Genomic DNA, 19,712 nt, shown 5'->3' with positions numbered 1-19,712 from the left:
AGGCCCCCCAGCCCCCCACCTGCCCAGTCTCACCAGACTCCCCAGCCCTATGGTCTCTGAGATCCAGCCGTGCTTCCAGCCTCTCACAGCTGTTGGCAGGAGGACCTGGGTTTCTTGTGGCCCCGAGAGCAGTCCGGTGCCTCTGCACTTACCTGCAAGGTGCGGCCAGTGCCCCCTAGCCTGGCCCTGTGTGGGTGCCCCCTTCCCCGCTCCTCCTCCCCATCTGCAGAGCAGCCATCCCACTGCACTCCCTGTCTGTCTGAAGCTTACTTGCAGCTGTGGGGGTCCAAAGAGTGGACTTGGCTCAGAGCCAGGGTCCGACCTGGAAGAACCCTTAGACCTCAGATGGCCCCATTTTTCAGAGAAGATGAGTGGGACTCCGAGAGGAGAGGCAACTGACCTGAGGTCCCAGGATGGTGGTGCAATGAAGACACAAACCCCCTGCTTCGCTCCCAGGCCAGGCACCTTCCCCACAGCTGGGCCGGGCTGGCTGAGGCAGAGCACTCTTGGCCTGCAGCCAGCCCCTCGCCTGGTCACCTCCCCACAGCAGGTCACACAAAGGCCCGTGGCCTGTAGGGATGGGCCTCACTCACCCCACCCGTGCCGCCCATGTTACAGAAGCCGTACGCCTGTCAGATCCCTGGCTGCTCCAAGCGCTACACAGACCCCAGCTCCCTCCGCAAGCATGTCAAGGCCCATTCCGCCAAAGAGCAGCAGGTGCGTAAGAAGGTAAGCCAGCCCTCCTCATCTGGCCCCTCCCGCCTCGCAGCTGCCTGCACCGCATCAGGCCAGGTGCCCACCCTCGACACGTGCATCTGTCCACCCATTCGCCCTGTATGTCACTGTTTGTCCGTCCATTCGTCCGTCCGTCTGTCCGTCCACTTCCCACCTGCCCTGAGTGTCTCTGCTGACCCACAGCTGCCCTTTACCACCCACAGACTGCCCACCAGCTCCTCGCCCCATGCGTCTGTGCACCCCCGACAGCTTGTGTGGTAAACACATGATGTCCTGCCTTGTGCCGGGCACAGAAGATGCAGAAATGTAAAAGCACAGCCCCACTTTCAGTGGCCTGGCAGGCGAGGGCAGACACAAAGAGATGATTCCACCTCATGTCATTAAGATGGTGAGAGAGTTGTGCAGAGAAAAGTCAGGGCACAGATGAGGGGGCCTTAGCTCCTCTGGGTGGGAGCAGGAAGGTCCATGGAGGAAGTGGCATCAGGCGTGGGTGCAGTGTTGAGGGGTACGAGCGTGGAGTGGGCCCGCCGGGCTCGCCTCCGCTGGCTGTGTACCCAGGCATGTGCCTTTGGGCTTCAGATTCCTCAGCCATCAGAGGGGACAACAAAGGACTTGCTTTAGACAGCTGTGGTCAAGAGTAAATGATGGTTTATGCTGAGGGTTTAGAACTGTACCTGGCACAAATTTAAAAGTTCACAACAGAAATTGGTGTATGTGTTCACTGGTCTTGAGGAAGGACTAAGTGTTTGGCTGGTGAATTCAGAAGAACGCTCCCCAGAGTGACTGGCACTGAGCAAGGGCTGAAGCCTGACGCCTACTGTGTGCGGGACCGGTGGGCACTCCTCTCTCGGGGCCGAGCAGCACAGTGAGGAGAGGTGGTGTGGGCCGGGCTATGTCCAGGGCACAGTGGGCGCCATTGAGGGCTGTTAAGCAGAGCAGGGACATGGCATCTCGAGAGGTGACCCTGAGGGCCATGTAGAAAATGGGTTGGGGATGCTGTTTTGGACAAGCCGTGTGTGAGTTCCTGAGGGACTGGGCCATGGCAGGAGGGACAGGACTGCAGCTGGGGGCAGAGCCCACCTGGCGGGGTTAACTCACACCTGCACTCCTATGGAATTGTGGGGCCAGGGTGTGAAGGTTCTTAAGTGCCAGGGAGGGTGTGGGGGTGAAAGAAACACCAGGGGCCAACTTGGGGACACTAGCATGACAGAGGAGGACAGAGTGGGAAGATCACATTTATTGGTTCAACCAGATTTACAGAGCACCTACTGTGTTCCAAGCATTGTTCTGTGAACTGTGGACACGGCCGGGAATGAAACAGAACAGAGGCCTGCAGGCTGGAGGAAGCAGCTGCCTCAGGCCCTGGGATAGGGAGACAGCGATGGGGTGCTGGGAGCAAGCGGCCTCAGTGGGAAAGAGGATGGGAGGGGACAGCCAGGCTTGGGAAGTTGGTCTCCAGCCTACAGGCAGTGGGGAGCATTGGAAGCTGTGGAGCAGAGAGGGATGTGGTCAAAGCCTGCGCCATGAGCTTTCTGGTGAAACATCACCTCCAGGTTCCCTGAGGAAGGAGGGGATGTGCTTTAGCCCAGGTGCCTCTGCAGCTCAGGCACTGTTCCTGGGGCTTCATATCCTGTATCTCATTTAGGCCTCACTATAACCCTAGCTCCCCAGCTACTCAGGAGGGTGAGGTGGGAGGATCACTTGAGCCCAGGAGCTGGACTGCACACCAGCCTGAGCGACAGAGCAAGACTGTCTCAAAAAAAAGAAAAAGAAAGAAAGAAAGCACAACCGTAGGTGTGGGCACTGTTTTTAATTCCCATTTTATTTTATTTTTAGAAACAAAGTCTCACTCTGTCATCCAGGCTGGAGTACAGTGGCATCATCATGGCTCATGGCAGCCTCCAATTCCTGGGCTCAAGTGATCCTCCTGCCTCAGCCTCCTGAGTAGCTGGGACTAGAGGCATGCTCCACTGCTCCTGGCTTTTTTTTTTTTTTTTTTTTAATTTTTTTTTGTAGAGACAGAGGTTTCACTTTGTTGTCCAGACTGGTTTCAAACTCCTGACTTCAAGCAATCCTCCCAGTTTGGCCTCCCAAAATTTGGGGACTAGAGTCATGAAACACTCATTTTAGAGATGGAGAAACTAAGGCTCAGAAAGTTAACAAACCAGCCCAGCATCATGCACCCCAGAAGTGCCAGAGCCAGAATCCATCCCAGACCTGTCTGCTTCCAGGGCCTGAGGTCCGTTCACTGCTCTCAGGTTGAGGGCCTGAGTGGGGACAGGGAATGGCCCAGGCTCCAGTAGGCTGGAGCGCCTGTCCCAGGCAGACCACAATCCTGTCCTGGCTTTCCCAGGCCCCATGCTTGGCTCGCACTGAGCCCCTGGGGACTTGGGGCCACAGATCTGCAAACTTTCCAACAATAAGCATCCATTAAGAGCCATCAGGGATGATGTATCTTTCTGGGTAAAGCTACCCTTGTATTATGACAAGTCCTTGGCAGCCCTGCTGCGTTTCAGAGAGAATTAGAAATGCTTTTCTTCCTTAATTCTCCTCTCCTGCTGCTCCTAATCCGATCGACATTGCGGTCTACAAGAACATGCCTTGGCTCTCTTTTGCCAGAAACTTAATTTACATGGAAAACAGCTGCTGGGTCAGGAAGCCGAGAGCCCATCTTGAGGCTGGGCACGCCTTCTCCAAGCCTGGGCCTGGCCCTGCTGGCCTGGGAGGGCAGAAAAGCTCTCAGCTGCTGTGTGATGTGGGGCAGGGCTCTCACCTTCTCTGGGTCTGTTTTGTCCTGGAGAAGAAGAGCATTTGGATGAGCCAAGCTTTCAGATTTCCCTGAGAGAAGCGCCCTTCCCATCCAGGTGCCTGCCCCAGTCATCGCCCAGTGTCCTGAAGGCCTCACCCTGTTCCCATTCTGGCTGTGGAAGATGTTCTGAGGTGACTGTCTGGAAACAGCCAAGGGTTGTTGGCCAAAGATTTGCTTGGGTTACTGGGTGCACCCCAGCCCAGGCTTGCCCTTAGCCAAGGGACCTCAAGTCCATATACGGATCCATCGTGCCCATGACGGGGTGACCAGATGGGGCTCGGCCAGCTGGAGCTCAGCCAGCCCTACCACAGCACTTCCAAAGCATGCCCCCAGCCATCGCCTCATTACTCCTTATGGCCTGGGGTGAGGCGTGACTGTTGCTGCTTATTACAGGCTGGGTAGGCAAGACCCAAAGAGGTTATTTGTCCAGCATTACACAGAGAGTAAGAAGAGGTGGGATGGGATCCGAGCCCAGCTCTTCATCCCTAGCCCTGAACTATTTCCACTGAACCTTGTACCAAGAAGGAAGGAAGAGCTGGGGCGGGGTTGGGGGAGGCTGACTGCACATCTATTGCGCTTTACTCATACCGTGTCCGTTCACCGGCGTGGCTGCACAGAATGCACCTGTAGACCTCAGCTACCCATGGGAGGCCCCACTGCTGCACTTTGCCACCATTCTGTGTATGTGTTGAGGCCCCACCTGCCACAGGCTGCTCCCAGCAATGACTGAGTGTGGCAGGCCTAGCAGGGACACTGAGGCAGAGCCTTCCTAAGAGGCGCTGGACTCCCTGACATCCAGCAGACCTTGACTGCTGAGGACTCCCTGAGTCCCTGTCCTGGAGGCTCCCGCCTGACCCCTTCTCCCTGCCTCCCTCTCTCAGTCCCTGGGCTCTCCCAGCCCGTCCAGTTCACAGATGGCACATCTCCCATTTAAATCCTTGCATGTTGAATCCCACCATGGCATCTGCTTCTCAAAGGACCTGGACTAACACCGTCTTCACGATGTACACAGTCAGCCCATTTCACAGATGGGGAACTGAGGCACAGTGAAGGGAAGGGTCTTGCCCTGGGGCTGCAGTCCTTTCTGCCCTGTCCCCTAACGGGAGGGTTGCTGGTGGGCAGGGGTCTCACACTAACACCTCCTTTCCCTCTGCTTGCTCCCCAGCTGCACGCAGGCCCTGACGCGGAGGCCGACGTCCTGACCGAGTGTCTGGCCCTGCAGCAGCTCCACGCGTCCACACAGCTGGCTGCCAGCGACGGCAAGGGTGGCTGTGGCCTGGGCCAGGAGCTGCTCCCAGGTACGTGTGCAGGGAGGCAGGGCCAGGGGCATAGCCCAGGAGGGGCCTTTCTCTGCCCACAGTCAAGGACAAGTGATGCTCAGTGGGCCGCCCACATGGGCTTGACTTGTTGTAGGCACTCACTCATCTGGACTCGGCTGCCTCTGCCTCTGGCTCCCTACTTCCAATCCATCTTCTCCCTGTGGCTCCTCTAACTAGGCGGACGTTCCTTCACATTCTTCTGTGGTTCCCCGTTGCTCAGAGAATGAAGCCCTCACCCCTCTCAGCCTGGCCTTCAAGGGGTATGGGGCCTGGGTCCTCCTGGCAGCCTCTTGCCTCCTCCTTGGCGTGTTGGATGCAGTTCCCTGAACACGCTCTGCTCCTGCTCCCACCACCCCTGGGCACTGTCTACACCCAGCCAGCCCTCTTCTCCCACCCTTCATGAAGGTAGCTCCTGCCCTTCCTTCAGGACCCACCTCCTTGCCCCCTCCTCCAGGAAGTCTTCCTGTGGGCTTCACTCTGCCCCAGTGCTGAGCACTCTGAGCTGTCACTCTGCTTCCCATCTGCCCATCTGTCTCCCCCACCAGACTGTGAGTTCCTCAAGGGAGGCCCATGGTCTGCCTCATTCTGGGGTCACCAGCACCCAGGATGGGGACATGTGCAGAGCCAGGCTGGGGGAACCCACGGCGCTGCCCCGAGCATCCTCAAGAGAGGCTCTGGTGCCCTTGCTGATGGTCCACGCTGCCAGGATCATCTGCAGGGAGGAACCGTCTTCAAGAAGAGCCCATGCTGCCCCTGTTCTTGACTCCTGCTCCAGAGGAGAAAACTGAGGCTCTGAGAGGATAGGAACTTAGCCCAAATCACTTCCAGCTCATTGCTAAACTCTGTGGCCCAGAGATGGGGTCCCCAGAGCCCCTGGGACTCTGCAGGCCCCTCCAACCAGACGCTAAGGGCCTTTGGTCCAGCTGAGGTGGCCTGTCTCTCCCTCCCAGCAGCTGTGGGACATGGGGCAGGTCTCAGGCCACAGCAGGAATTCCTGGCTTTGAGGCTTGGGCATCCAGCCCAGATAAGGGCAGCATGGCCTTTGGATTCCATCTGACAGTACTTGTGCTCTACCCCTGACTCCCCTAAAGAAACCACAATATCAGAGCAGAAAGCTCTGCCCACCCGCTGGGATTTCTTGAATTACTCCAACCATTTTAAACATTTTTTATTTTCTAATTTTTTATTCTTTCCCCTGAATGTTGAAGTAGCAACAGATTTAAAAATATATCAAAGCACTTGCCAAACAGCCTCAGGAAGAAAAGCCTTTTCGCCTTTCTCATGGGTCCCCCTTTCCAGGGGTCTGTGCTCAGGCAGGTCCACGAGGGTGAGGACACAGGCGGATGGGTGCCTGGGGGAGGGTCTATACCCTCCTCACGTCTAGCTAGAGGACCCCTCTGCGTGGCTGCTTCTCACAGGGTCAGAATTGCTAAAATGACAGGGCTGGAAGGGACCGGGGGGCTGATCCAACCCAGGGACGAAGGTATCTCAAGTGCCAGCTCCTAATAAACGGTCATGACAGTGACCACTTGGAGCTCCGTGTTGAGAAGGCCTCGGAAGCTGCTTCCCGATTCAGCCAGAAAGAAAGCTGCCGCAGAGGAGCATTGCTGCCCCCAGTGCAAAGGTCTTGTGCCTACCCCATCAGTTTCACCTTGGGAAGACTCAGGCCTGGGCAGGAGAAGGAGTCACCTAAAGTCATCCAGAGAAGTCAGCAGCCAGTCCAGGCTGCAAGCTTGTTCTCCCAGATGCCAGCCTCAGGCTTGTCCCAGCGAGAAGGGACAGGGCCAGCAGTTGCCATCTCTCGAGCACCTGCTTGGGCCTCTGACTTCACAAATACCCTCTCATTCAGTCCCCAACTACGCTGTGCAGTAGGATGTGAACCCACGCTACTGAGGAGAAACAGGGTCAACTGAGGCCCCATCATCACAGGTTGGAGGAGCCACTCCTGCTGAAGCTGCTGCCCTTGCTCTGTGACATTAAGTGGTGTCTTCCTGCTTTGAGCCTCAGTTTCGCTCCCAGGCACTGAGGGATCTCATTTGCTATGAGAACAAATGTGATCATGGATGCGGTCACTTATATAAACCCTATGTGACTGAGCATCTTACTGTTATTGTAGTTCATGGTGAGCAAGAAGAATGACTATATACTCATCCACCTTACAATCATGCACAGCCAGCACATATTGACTGTGCCAGGCGCTGCTCCAGGGACTGTGCGTGGACATCACTGCCATCGTCCTCACATCGGCCTCAGAAGGCACACGCAAGCCACAGCCAGCAGGGGCAGAGGCAGGATTGGAACCCAGACCATCTGTGCAGGCTGTCCTCTTAACCAGAGCCCGTACCTCCCTGCTGCTAGTGCTGCTTCTCTTCTATACTGAGCACCCGTCCTGGAGCTGCTTCCAATGCAGCGAGGAGGGCAGGACCAGCCAGGTGAAGCCCAGGGTCCTAGATGCCCCAGGATCTGGCCTGCTGGGTTCTTCTGCAGGCCGCAGGGCAGATGGCTGAGAGGGGAACAGATGTTAGGGCCAGAGGTTACACGCTCATGGCTGATGATTGATGACACAGCTTTACAGCCTGAAGTGGTGCGTTTTGGGGAGAGCCCATCAGGTCCCGTGGCATCCCCACTTCCGCTGCCCCTCGCAATCCCGTGGTTCCTTCATTCCCATCTGCTGTTCACTGACATGGTCGGCATCTCTAGTTCACACACTCGGTCACCCACCTTGTGTCTGTCCTTGGTGTGGAGACTGGACAGGCAGGGACCTGGCCCTGGGTCAGGGGCAAGGACAGGGGACTAAGGGAGGATTCGCAGAGTCCAGAACAGAGGGGAGAGGGTGAGGGATGGGCTGCAGAGGGAGACACCAAATTTCCATTGTCCAATTGCAGGACGCTCCCTCCAGTAGGGACCAGCTCTATCCTGCGCGGGAGACCCCCCGCCCAACCCCTGGGAGCTTATCTGCCAGGCCCATCCTGAGCAGATCCACGGTAATGTGATGGGCAGTGAGGACTTGAGAAGCACGAGGTCAGCATGGCTGAGGGAGAAGGTGCAGGATTGATCAGGGTTCTAAGCCTTCCCAGCTGTCAGGCCCCCAAATTGGTTCAAGATGGCAGGCGAAGAGGTGCTAGGGAGAGTGGTGAGTGGCTCAAACCGTGGGCAGCTCCTCGCCAGGCTCCCTCCACAGACACTGCTTGAGGCGCCTTCCCCCAGCTGGGGAGGGAGGCAGTGGCTGGACAGACAGGTGGTGCTACGCCTGGGAGCAGAGTCCCAGAGGCAGGGAGCAGTAAGGACGGCAGCCCAGAGCCCCCGGGTCTCACAGCAGCCAGCAGTGACGCCTGTCCCAGAGCCGAGGCCTCAATCGGGTATCCAGCCCATCACCTGAGCTGGAGCCACTCCTAGCCAGGGCCTCAAGTGGACTTTCTCTCCCCGCTGCTTGGAAGATGGGCCTGATGAGCCGCCTACTCTGTGACTTTGGACCAGTTGTTCAACTTGTTAATATTTAGTTTCCTCATCTTAAAATGGAATATATTATCTTCCCCACTGACATTTGTCAAGCTGGTTAAACTAGATAATGTGGACAGTTTGGCACATAGTATGTTTTTAATTAATGGTAATTATTTTGATAGTAGACTCTCACATGATGTAACGTAACGTAGGGTGCTTGCAGCTCTAACTCCAGGCCGGGAGTTGCAAACTGTTTGGTCTCATAGGCACAGGGGCACTTTTTGCTTGTTGTTGTTTTGTTGTTTTGTTCTGAGACGGAGTTGCCCAGGCTGGAGTGCAGTGGCACCATCTCGGCTCACCGCAACCTCCGCCTTTCGGGTTTAAGCCATTCTTCTGCCTCAGCCTCCCAGGTAGCTGGGACTACAGGTGCACGACACCACGCCCAGCTATTTTTTGTATTTTTAGTAGAGACAGGGTTTCACCATGTTGGCCAGGCTGGTCTCGAATTCCCGGTCTTAAGTGATCCTCCCACCTCGGCCTCCCAAAGCGCTGGGATTACAGGCTTGTTTTGTTTGTTTGTTTTTAACGGTTTCCATGTGAAGGTCTTTCTGGGATGTGTGCTCTCCCCTTTGCCACAGGCCCCGCTGCGCCCCTCATTAATCTGTGCAGTTTCATTTATTTTGCTCCCTGCCATGCTGTCTGAGGCACTGAGCTTGCTGTCCCTGCCACAGCCCTGCTCCATTCCCTGCAGCAGCCTCCTGAATTGTAGGTCTGGGCCAAAGGGGCGAGCCTGGGATGAGCTAGCCTTGGAATCCCAACCAAATGAGAAGGTAAAAATTTCCCTTACCCCATCCATGAAAGGAGACTGGTGTATTCTCAGATTGGTCCTTATGGTGTAATAAGAGCACTGGTCTGGATCCATGGTAACCAGAGTGCTATTCAACATGTTAACAGCTGCCCTGGTGCACACTGGCCAACACCACATCAGTGCAGCCCCGGGCTAGCCCCCAGGTCACACAGAGTCCATGAGTGCAGCCCCGGGCCAGTCCCCAGGTCACACAGAGTCCATGAGTGCAGCCCTGGGCCAGTCCCCAGGTCACACAGAGTCCTCCCAGGGCATCTGCTGGATGCATGGACTGCAAAGAAAATGATGTCAATTGCTGTTAAAATAAACATGGCCAGATTGAAGACGGGATGCAAAACTGGCCACTCCCTAGAGAGATGAGCCCCAGAGAAGCCACAGCAAGGCTCAAGAAGGCCTGGGCTCCATTCTGGGTGTGGTGGCCTGGAATGCAGGCCTTTCATTCATCATTTTTTTTTTTTTAAAGATAAAATAGGGAACATCAAAAACTTACAACTCTTGCTGTGTCTTTCCTAGGCTCCAGTCCCAGAGTAGGAGTTTATTTCCTACTCCGATTAGGGTTTCTTGGTGAAGGCATTTGGGGAGTGCTGGGTTCACCAACTCCAAACGGGCCCCTGGAGCAACATCTGACTGTGACCTAGTGTCCCCCATTGATTTATTAGCCTCCCTGTCTTAACAAGGGGAGGACTCTAGGGGGTAAAAGGTGATAAAAAGTGGCATCACCCTGCAGGTGTCTTCTGAAGGTTTAGAATCTGAGACTAGAATGTGGCTGACTCCTCTCCTCAGTTGGGACCCTTGTTCAGTACACAGCCCATACAACCACCCATGGCAGCCCTTCTCAGAGGTCTCCCAAGCCAGGTGCCACCCAGCTAGTGCAGTCATCTCTCTTTGGAAGCCTTTACAGTGGACACCCCAGCTCTGCTTGCATATCTCTGGGGGAGGTAGTTATTCTGTGCAAGGGCAGCCCATTGCCCTGCAGCAGCACTGCCTGTTAGAAGGCACTGCGGTGCCCTGGGCTGCTGTCTGCTCTCAAGCTTCTCTCCATTCCTGGGTCTCTGCTTCCAGGACTACATGGAACAAGCCCCTTCTTTTCCAGAACAGCACCACAGAGATTTGAGGCAGCCTGCCCTATACATGCTCCCATCTGAAAACACACACACACACACACACACACACACACACACACACACCCTGAGCACCCCGTGCCTCTGACAGCCCCTTGCCAGTCCACCTCTGCTATCAGGGTGAACCCCAGCCCTGGACACAGCCCTTTAGCCGCCGGGGTCTGCAGGGCTGAACTGAGTGGAGTGGGGCCAGTACCTCCCTTACTGGGGCTCCTAAACTTCCAGTGATACAACGTTGCTCATTTTCCCTCTTGTCTTTCTTTCTCTATCATCAGGCACACACAGCTCCTGGGCCATCACAGCCATCTCTAGGGAGTGCCCAGAGGCCAGTGAGCCTTGTTTTATTCCCTGCAGGTGTGTATCCTGGCTCCATCACCCCCCATAATGGACTTGCATCAGGCCTCCTGCCCCCAGCGCACGATGTACCTTCTAGGCACCACCCACTGGATGCCACCACCAGTTCCCACCACCATCTGTCCCCTCTGCCCATGGCTGAGGGCACCCGGGATGGGTATGTACACCAGGCCAGTCCTCTTGGGGCAGCAAGGGGGGCTCTGGGGGGGAGGCAGGGAAGGCAAGTGTCCCGCACTATCTATCTGCTTGTTACTGATAATGAAAATAGCCAACCTTCAGGGAACACTGACTGCGGATTGCATTCCACACACTTTCTGTGCATGATTCCATTGGTGCCTGCGGTAACCCTGAGTAGACAGTATTGGCTTCTGAATGCCTCATTCCGTGCAGTCCCTCCTCCCCACTGGAGGACCCTGGGAAAGCGCTGTGGCCCCTCCCAGCGACCCCTGCATTCTGGGCTGCCACACCCAGAATGGAACCCAGGCCTCCTCAGGGCCTCACTCTGGCGTCTCCTTGGCTCATCTGTGCATTTGGGAGCAGACTGCCCACGGCGTGCACTCCACAGATGCTGGTCTGGGCCCCACACCCATCTCCAGCCACTGCAGCTGTGACACTGCCCGACCTGCGGGGACTGTCTGGGAGCCTTTACTTCTGGATCACTGCGGAGAGAGGCAGCCTCTTCCTGCACCCAATGTGGTTCTCATTGTGGCCACTTAATTGACTGGAAATGGTGAATGTGTTCATTGCTGGACCATCATCTGCCAAAATCTGTTTTTCTTGCAAATGAGCAGAGGGGATGCCTCACAGCCCCGCCCTCCTGCCCTCCCTGCTGTTTTTTGCTGATCACCTTGTCCCTGCAGACCTGGCCCCAGCACCTTCCCCCTTCCCTGCCCTTCCTCCTCCTGGCTGCAGCCTTGGCCTTGGCCTGCCTGTGCCTGGGGCCAGCCTGGCTTCGTCGCCACATTTGTGGCCCACTGCTCCTATTATTACTGGGCTCCTTCTGCCGTTCATTCACCCATTCATTTGGTGTTCAATTATGGAGCCCCTGTGGGCAGGCCCTGGGCCCAGTGCTGGGGCTGCGGATGACTCTGGCCCTGGAGATGCTTACTGTGAGAGGGAGACCGACCACACAGGGGGCCAGTGGTGTGCGGCAAGGAAGCAGAAGGGCTGTGGAGCCCAGAGGAGAGCCCAGTGGGGTGTGGCTGCCGGGAGGATATTAGGGAAGGCTTCCTGGAGGAGGTGAGGCTAAGCCAGACCTCCAAGGTGAGGCTGGAGTTGGATGAGTGGAGAGGCTGGGAGGAAGGAGTAGCAAGAATGAAGGTAGGCATGGTGAGAACTTGGGGTGTTCTGGGAAACGTGAATCATCATGTGGGGTGACGAACTTGGGAGAGATGTCACCAGGTCCAGATCCCAAGGCCTGAGATGAGACTCAACCTGAAGAGTGTTGAGCGGTGATGTGCTCAGGTTTGGGGATGAGGACGCAGGGCAGCATTGCAAGGGTGGGGTGGACTGTGGGGTGCTGGATGGATGGGATCCCGAGCCAGGGCCTGGTTCAGGCTGGGGAGGGGGAGGCCGGAAGGCAGTGGAAGGCAATGGTGGCACAGAGGCAGCGGGAGTGGGAAACCCGAGCTGGGAAGGGAGAGGAGGGGGCCTCAGGGATGAGTTGAGGGTACAGAGGGGCTGCTGACAGGCAGGGGAAGATTGCGGCTGTGAGTGTGAGCAGAGAGCCATGAAGAGGCAGCCTGAAGGGGCTGCACAGGGGGACCCAGAACACCAGGCCCTCGAGCCTCAGCTGCGGCTTCTGTGAAAGGCATTAGAAGGCACTCCCTGAGGAAGGTGGTGAGGGCCGTACACACGCCTGACACTGTGTACCTCACCTGGCACAGGCTCCACTACGATGGTCCCCGCCCCCACCCATACCTGCTCAGGCCACCTGCTCACCCACCAACCAACTGAAAAACATCTCCAACCAAAGGAAAATAAACCACGAAGGCCGCTCGCTGCTCGGGCCCGTGCACTCTGCTCCGCCTCATTCATCACCTGCCTGCCGCCTGCGTAAGTGCCCGTCAAGAATTCTGCAGCGAGAAGCAGAGTGATGACAAGACGGGACCCCCGCCTGCCCACCCCTGCCTGCGGGTAGGAGCCTCGGGTCCAGCTGCAGGAGAGAAGCATCCTCGTGCCTGACACCAGGTCCAGGCCCAGCGTGAATGGGTTTCTTTTTTCATCCCCTGAGAAGAGAGTGGGGAAAGGGCCTTCAGCCTCCACTTCCTGCCAAAGTCAACAAGGAACGGCCACTCGTGGCTCCCCAGTGGTTTGCTGGGACGTTTAAATAGCTTGACAGAATTATCTGATTCACTCGAAAATATGCTAAGAGGGCCTGACTTCATGACCAAATTTATTTACCCTGGCTCAGAGAAGACGCCGAATAGGGTATTTTTTTTTCCCAGCCTTGTGCGAGGTATGAAGCCCTCGGTCTGCCAGGCCAGTGAGGTTTTATATTAATTTTTATAGGTTCCAGTTGAAGCAAAAATATTTGATTTAGGAATCATTTGCATGACTCAGAGGAGGAGCTCCAAAAGATGTTTTTTGCCTTTTAAAGAGTTCAGGTAGAGCAGCACAGCCTCAGGCGTCATGTCTGCTGTGGACAGAGTTGTGTTCTGTTCAATTTCACTGGCTGTGAAGGTGGCAAATGTGAATTTATGGTGGAGTGAGACAGGAAAAACAAACTTTTGAAAACGCATGTTTTTTCCCCTTCATATCTGGTTCATCTTAATCCTGCAATGCCGTTAATCTCTGGGGTTTGTAGTTGAGAAATTCAGAAACTCATTTATTAGTGTCATCGGTTGTTCGCTGTGTGCCAGGCCCAGCGCTGGGCACCGGGTGACCAAGAAGGACTAAGACCTGGTGCTCCCTACGGGGGCTCTAGGAAACCAGGGGAGGGCTGAGTTGTGGGTGCCCAGATGGGATGAGGATAAGGCAGCCACCACACAGCAAGCCTGCAGGAAGGAGGAACTACTCCCGGGCCAGGCCCTGGCCCAGCATCAGCCAGGAGAACTGGTCATAAGAACACACAGCTTGTGCACAGCTGTCCACAGTTCCTAGTGCATAGAGGAGGACGCTGTCCCACTGGATCACCCCATAAGACAGGCCTAAAAATAATGACGATAATGATAATTTATTCCTGGAGGTGTGATGAGGATTTGGCTCATGAACTTAAAACAGTGACAGGGATCCAACAGTGTGTTAGTGGCTGGGCCAGGGACCCAGCACCAAGGCCTTGCTTCGCCTGTCCTCAGAGAGCTCACAGTCACGGGGGCCCCACACAGATGGATGACGACAGCAGACTGGAGGGGCAGTCAAGGGGCTGCCAATGTTGGAGGGGCAGAGGGGAACTTGGCATGGCACAGATGCGGAGACACCAGCCTCTCTCCAAATCCACTTTCCCCATTTCCAGATAGCCCTGCTTCCTTCAGAGAGGCACTGATCTGTTAACACTTGGTGTCTCAGAGGGTGGGCAAGGGTCATGAGGTCACCTGGAGCTGTGACATTGAATTCGCTGTGTATTTTTATGTGGATGGTCCAGCAAGCCACAAATCCAGACAAGAAAATGGGGACTCTGAGCTCTCACTGTCTCCCTCTTTCTGCCATGCACATAAATGCTTTACAAGCTGTGAGCCTTCAGCCTTGTCCCCAGAGCCCCCAAGCCGTTGAACCCAAAGTCATTTTAGCCCCTGTGAACGGGGCCCAGGGACTTAGGAAGGTAGCGTGAGAAGGGAACCTGGCCTGCAGTCCAGGTAGTGGGCCCCCGAGCAGGGCTGGGCTCAGGGCACCTGTGCCGCTGTCAGCCACTGCAGTCTTGTTTCAGAACATGAGCTTCCAGAGTGCACAGTCTAGAGCCTGCATCCCTCAGGCCCTGTATGAAGGCAACTGGTGAACCCCCCATCGCAGGAGGTGTGCAAGTGGAGGAGAGATGGCCAGGGTTGGAAACAGGAGACGGTTCCTTAGAGTACACTGTGCAGGAAAAAAAATGCCAACTTGGCCATGGGACTGACTTGCTAGTTTTTCTTTCCTTCCTCTTCATAATGATGATGATGATTGATGGAGTGGCTAAGAATGTATCGGACATCACACTTTGTCTACATTGCTTTAATGTCACCCTCACTGTAACCCCTGAGGTCAGTGCTGTGTGGCTGGGAGTAACTTGGGCAAACCTCTCTGAGCCTTGGTTTTCTGGTCTGCAAAAAGGACACAAGAACACCTGTCTCCCGGGGCCTGGAGCAAGTCAGGGGCTCAGTGGATGCTGACTGTGAGTGCCATGGGCTGCTCCAGGGCTCCTCATCCAGGTGGCCAGAGTGGCGTGCACGAGGCAGAGAGCCGGGCACCCAGCAGGTAATGAACGCTGCAGCGTGCCCGGTGATGAGCCAGCAGTCCTTTCAGGAAACCAAGGCTCAGAGATATTAAGCAACTTGCCCAAAATAGTTGGCCAGTGAGAGCAATGAGGGGTGCGAACACAGTTCTCTAAGCTGGAAAGGTTGCGCCTCTTACCCAGATCCTTGCTGACTCTCCTAAATACCAGACTCCAAAGCTTACAGGACTGAAAAGTTTGGCTTGAACATGACCAAAAATAAAAGCTCCTCTTCTAACTATTGTAAGTCGGAGCAGGTCAGTGGTGAGTGGGCTCCCCGTTGCTGGAGGGGAGTAAGCCACAGCAGCCCTGCCTCTGGCCCCCACCCTCCACACCCCTGCCTGCTGACGGGCATCTCTGTTCTCTCCAGGTTGGGGCCCGGCCTCCTCTCACCCATAGTCAGCCCCCCGAAGGGGCTCGGGCCACCGCCGTTGCCCCCGTCCTCTCAGAGCCATTCTCCTGGGGGCCAGCCCTTCTCCACACTCCCCAGCAAGCCGTCCTACCCACCCTTCCAGAGCCCTCCGCCCCCGCCTCTGCCCAGCCCACAAGGTAAGCTCTGGCCAGGGGCCCGCTCCGTATAACCCCCGATTCCCACTCAGAGACCCCAGAGCAACGAGGAGACAGCGGCCTAGTCGGGGAGGCAGGTTCTCGGAGAATGACTGACTGGGCACTGGGGGCTGAGAGAAGCTGGGAGACGGGACATAAGAGGCCCAGCTGGGGGCATGGCCTGGAGAAAACTGGTTCTGAGAGTGAGGAAGAGCGTGTTCCGGGCAAGGCGGCAAAGGCCCGCTGCCCCGAGGAGAGGCCAGTGAGCGGGAGTGAGCGCGAGAGTGGAGGGAGTAGGCATCAGCCATGGGTGACTCAGGAGCAGCCACGTGAGACCATCTCAGCCACCCCTCGCCTGCCCTCCCCTCCCTGCAGGGCAGAGCTGAGAATGCCCCAGCCTCCTGCACCTTCTCTGCCCTGGGCCTCCTCTCTCTCTCTCACACCCACAATGCCTGGACAGGACAACACGGGAGGTGCAGCGTGCTGCAAGGATGTTCCCCTCCCTGCCCTGGGCACTTCTCCTTTGTGAACGCGGCCCCTGCCACCCCCATCTGCAGGTTACCAGGGCAGTTTCCACTCCATCCAGAGTTGCTTCCCCTATGGCGACTGCTACCGGATGGCCGAACCAGCAGCCGGCGGGGACGGACTGGTCGGGGAGACACATGGTTTCAACCCCCTGCGGCCCAATGGCTACCACAGCCTTAGCACGCCCTTGCCTGCCACAGGTGAGCCCTGCCTGCGTGGCTCCTGGTCCTGGGCACCTGCATACACACTGTCCTGCAGTCTTTGGATGCTTCTGTGGTGGGGCCATCCCCACTTTACAGAGGGGGAAGTACAGGCTCAGAGAGGTCCCAGGACCCCGCAGAACTGTCTGTACCTGCCTGACTGGAAAGTGCATGCTCCTTCCACAGCTTTGCGAGCCTTATGTGTGTCTAATGCTGACAGGTTTCTGAAGAATCGGACTGGGAGCTCATGGTTTAATTACTGCTCCTCTTTATTTACTGAGCACCTACTGTGTGCCAGGCATAGCTGCAGACCCTGGGGATGTAGCAGGGAATGAACAAATCCTGGTCTCCCTTTGGCAGCAGAGGAGACTAGGTGGGGACAGAGCCTAGACGTTGTGCTGTTCCTTCCCTGCATTGGTACCTGGTGCTGCCCTGCAGGGCCCTGGGCCTCCCCAGCTCTGCCCCAGGCTTGGCTAGAGAAGCCCGGGGAGGGGGAGGGTGCCCACAGCCCAGGCGGAACCGGGCTCAGATCAGCGGGGCAGGCCTAGTCAGAGCAGGGGCATCAGAAGGGAGGGGCTAGGCCCTCCCTGAATTCCTGGAGCTGAGACCCACCCTCAAAACAGCCTTGGGGCCCAGGTCTAACAGGTTTCCGGGGCTCCAACAAAGGGGAACCTGAGACCCTCCGCAAGAGGCGGGTCAGCTTTTGGGGCAGCTTTGATTGCATAAGCGTGAGCGGGAGGGTGGAGGGACAGGCATATAGGGACAAGTGCTGAGGCCTCAGCTGGGTACATACCACCCTGTGGGTCCATGTCCACACACCTGCGCCCGTGCCAGGTGTCTGTGTGTGCCGTGCTTGCAGGGCTGGCACAGGTGGCTCTGGGCAGCGTGCACTCCGTGAGTGTCAGGAGCTGGCAGGGCTGCACTCTTGTGTCCGCACACATGTGTTACCCCAGGTTTATGCAGATGTCCGTGCGCCCCGTCTGTGTGCACATCATGTCACCCACCCCATGACTCATGGCCGTTGCCACAGACGCGTGCTTGTGTGCACGTGTGCACCTGTGTTTGAGGACCGTGCCCACAGGCCTGTGGGTAAACATGTGCCGTGTCCATGCGAGATAGACGTATGTGCATGTCCCCCTGCGTGACGTGGGGCCCACATGGAAGATGGGTGCTCTGTGTCTGTGTATACCCGAATTGAGGTGCCCAGCACTGTGGGCTCTCCCCATCTTGTCCTCCCCACCCTGATCCAGCCCGCATGGGATTTCTCAGCTGAGCAGCAAGGCTTAGAATGAAGAGCTCTGAATGGAGCGGGAGGCAGCTTCCACGCCCCGCCCCTACACCGGCCAGGGAAGGTTCTTTCAGCCTCCCCTCTCCCCGGTGTCCACTGCAGGCCTGCTTAGCGGCCTTCTGCCCACACCTCCCTGGTCAAGCAAAAATCACACACAGAGCACAGAGCATTAAATTCAGACTGACAAGCTTCAGGGGCTGCAGGCCTCAGAACAGTTCAGCCCAACCCCACTGCATAGACTGAGGCTCACCTGTCTTAGGCCACACAAACGCGTGACAGCAGCTCATTGGCAGGCCTTTAGGGCAGGGGCTGGAGAAGATGACCCCTCCCGCCCCTCCCAAGTCAAGAGCCTCTGAGTGGTGGCCCCACCCTGGAGACAGCATGTCCAGTGGAAGAGCCAGGTACCTCTGGAGCCAGACGGACCTGGATTCAATCCCAGCTCCCCTCCTTACTCACACTGACCTCAGGCAAGCATCCTGGCCTCTGGGCCTGCCTTCTCAGCTATAGAACGGGGAGGATAGTGCATCCACCGCATGGGAGCGTTGTAGAGCCGAAGCGAAGCAAGCTGAAATGGGCACTTACTAAGTGCCCAGTAAATGCTGGTGCCCTTCTTTGGGTTTCTTGAGTCTGGTTCGGGGATGCAGCTGAAAGGGTGGGGCTGAGCCGGTCCTTCTACCAGGAGGGGACCAGCCCCTGAGGGCAAGGGCTGAGCTGCTCCTACCCTACCCCTCTCCTTCCCCCACATTCTGCCCCACAGCCCAGCCCTGGTGATGGACCTGTGCCTGTCCCCTCAGCTGCCTGTCTCCCCAGGGTGTCAGCCCCATGCCTGTCTCCCCAACTGCCCTGGGCCCCCTGGGTATGCCAGGCCCAGGGTGCCTCCCAAGCCCTCACCCCACCCCAGCCACCAGCTCCCCCATTTGGAAAAGTTGGGGGCTCCAAGCAGGCCCCACCGATGGGACACTGTGAGCGGGGACCCTGGGCAGGCGGGGTGGGGCCTGGGAACTGGGAAGCATGAGCAGGCACGGCCCCTGCTGTCTCCAGCGCTGACCCTTTCCCACCCACTCACAGGATATGAGGCCCTGGCTGAGGCCTCATGCCCCACAGCGCTGCCACAGCAGCCATCTGAACCTGTGGTGTCCAGCGGCCCCGAGGACTGTGGCTTCTTCCCCAATGGAGCCTTTGACCACTGCCTGGGCCACATCCCCTCCATCTACACAGACACCTGAAGGAGCCCCCACATGCGCCTGCCCGTCCAGCACTGCAGATGCCACCTTGCCACCTGCTGCCGCTCCCACCCTCCGTGCACCCAGCGGGAGTGCCAGGCCACAGCCAGAACAGCCAGGCCAAGACCCAGGGAAGCCAGTGCTGCCACACCACCCAGCGCTGCCAGGGAGCCACCCATCCGAGCCCGCGCTGGGCACACAGAGGTGCCCGCCAGGATCCGTGGCCCTGTAACATTCCCTCAATTGCGTCTTCCCGTTCCTCCCCACAGTGGTTTTGAAATCACAGACCTCGTGTATATAAAATATGCAGAACTTGTTTTCCATTCCCCTGCCAGTTTTATATTTTTGGTTTTACAAGAAAAACATTAAAAACTGGAAAGGAGATGTGAGGGCCTGATTCTTCGTTGTGATTCAGCCCAGAGGCTGGGACCAGGAGAGCCTTAGAGGAGGGTGACAGAGCCGGGTGTTCAGGGCTAGGGAGGCCACATGGAAATCAGCTCAGGCCCTGGGTTCTGACCACAGGGATGGGAACCAGTGGCACGTGGCCCCCCCACCATGCGCTATGGTCCTTACAGACACCAGCGTTAGTCCCAGGACTGTGCAGTGAGGTAGGCCTATCCCCATGGACAGGTGGGCAAACTGAGGCTGGGAGGGTGTGGCAACGGGCTTCAGATCCCGGGCCCCACAGTCAGACCACAGTTGGGACCCAGCTCCATCTGACCTGGGCCCCTGCCTGCTACAGTGACTCCTCTGCAGGTGGGAGAACGAGCTTCAAATCTAGTGTCTGGGCTTCTGCAAACAGAGAAAACCCTGGGAGGGCCGGGCAAGCCTGCTGGGGGTAGAGCCCAAACAGCCTCACAAAGCCAGAGGCAAAGGCCGGT

General features: G+C 57.1%; 1 protein-coding gene across 2 annotated transcripts in view; it reads left to right on the top strand.

Moving 5' to 3' along the window:
• The window catches only part of GLIS1 (GLIS family zinc finger 1), a 237,277-nt gene extending 218,062 nt beyond the window's left edge, over positions 1–19,215 (top strand). For both annotated transcript variants that reach the window (XM_011973791.1, XM_011973792.1), the window contains exons 5-10: positions 619–729; positions 4,710–4,842; positions 10,645–10,801; positions 15,420–15,598; positions 16,153–16,320; positions 18,677–19,215. In XM_011973791.1, coding sequence (XP_011829181.1) covers positions 619–729; positions 4,710–4,842; positions 10,645–10,801; positions 15,420–15,598; positions 16,153–16,320; positions 18,677–18,834 — 906 coding nt within the window. In that variant the 3' untranslated portion in view covers positions 18,835–19,215. The remainder of the gene's footprint in view (positions 1–618; positions 730–4,709; positions 4,843–10,644; positions 10,802–15,419; positions 15,599–16,152; positions 16,321–18,676) is intronic.
• The last annotated feature ends 497 nt before the right edge of the window (positions 19,216–19,712 follow it).

The sequence above is a fragment of the Mandrillus leucophaeus genome, unplaced genomic scaffold (genome assembly GCF_000951045.1).
Source record: "Mandrillus leucophaeus isolate KB7577 unplaced genomic scaffold, Mleu.le_1.0 Scaffold14, whole genome shotgun sequence".
In the NCBI taxonomy this organism is placed as follows: Eukaryota; Metazoa; Chordata; class Mammalia; order Primates; family Cercopithecidae; genus Mandrillus; species Mandrillus leucophaeus.
This window is presented reverse-complemented; position numbering and strand designations above follow the sequence as displayed.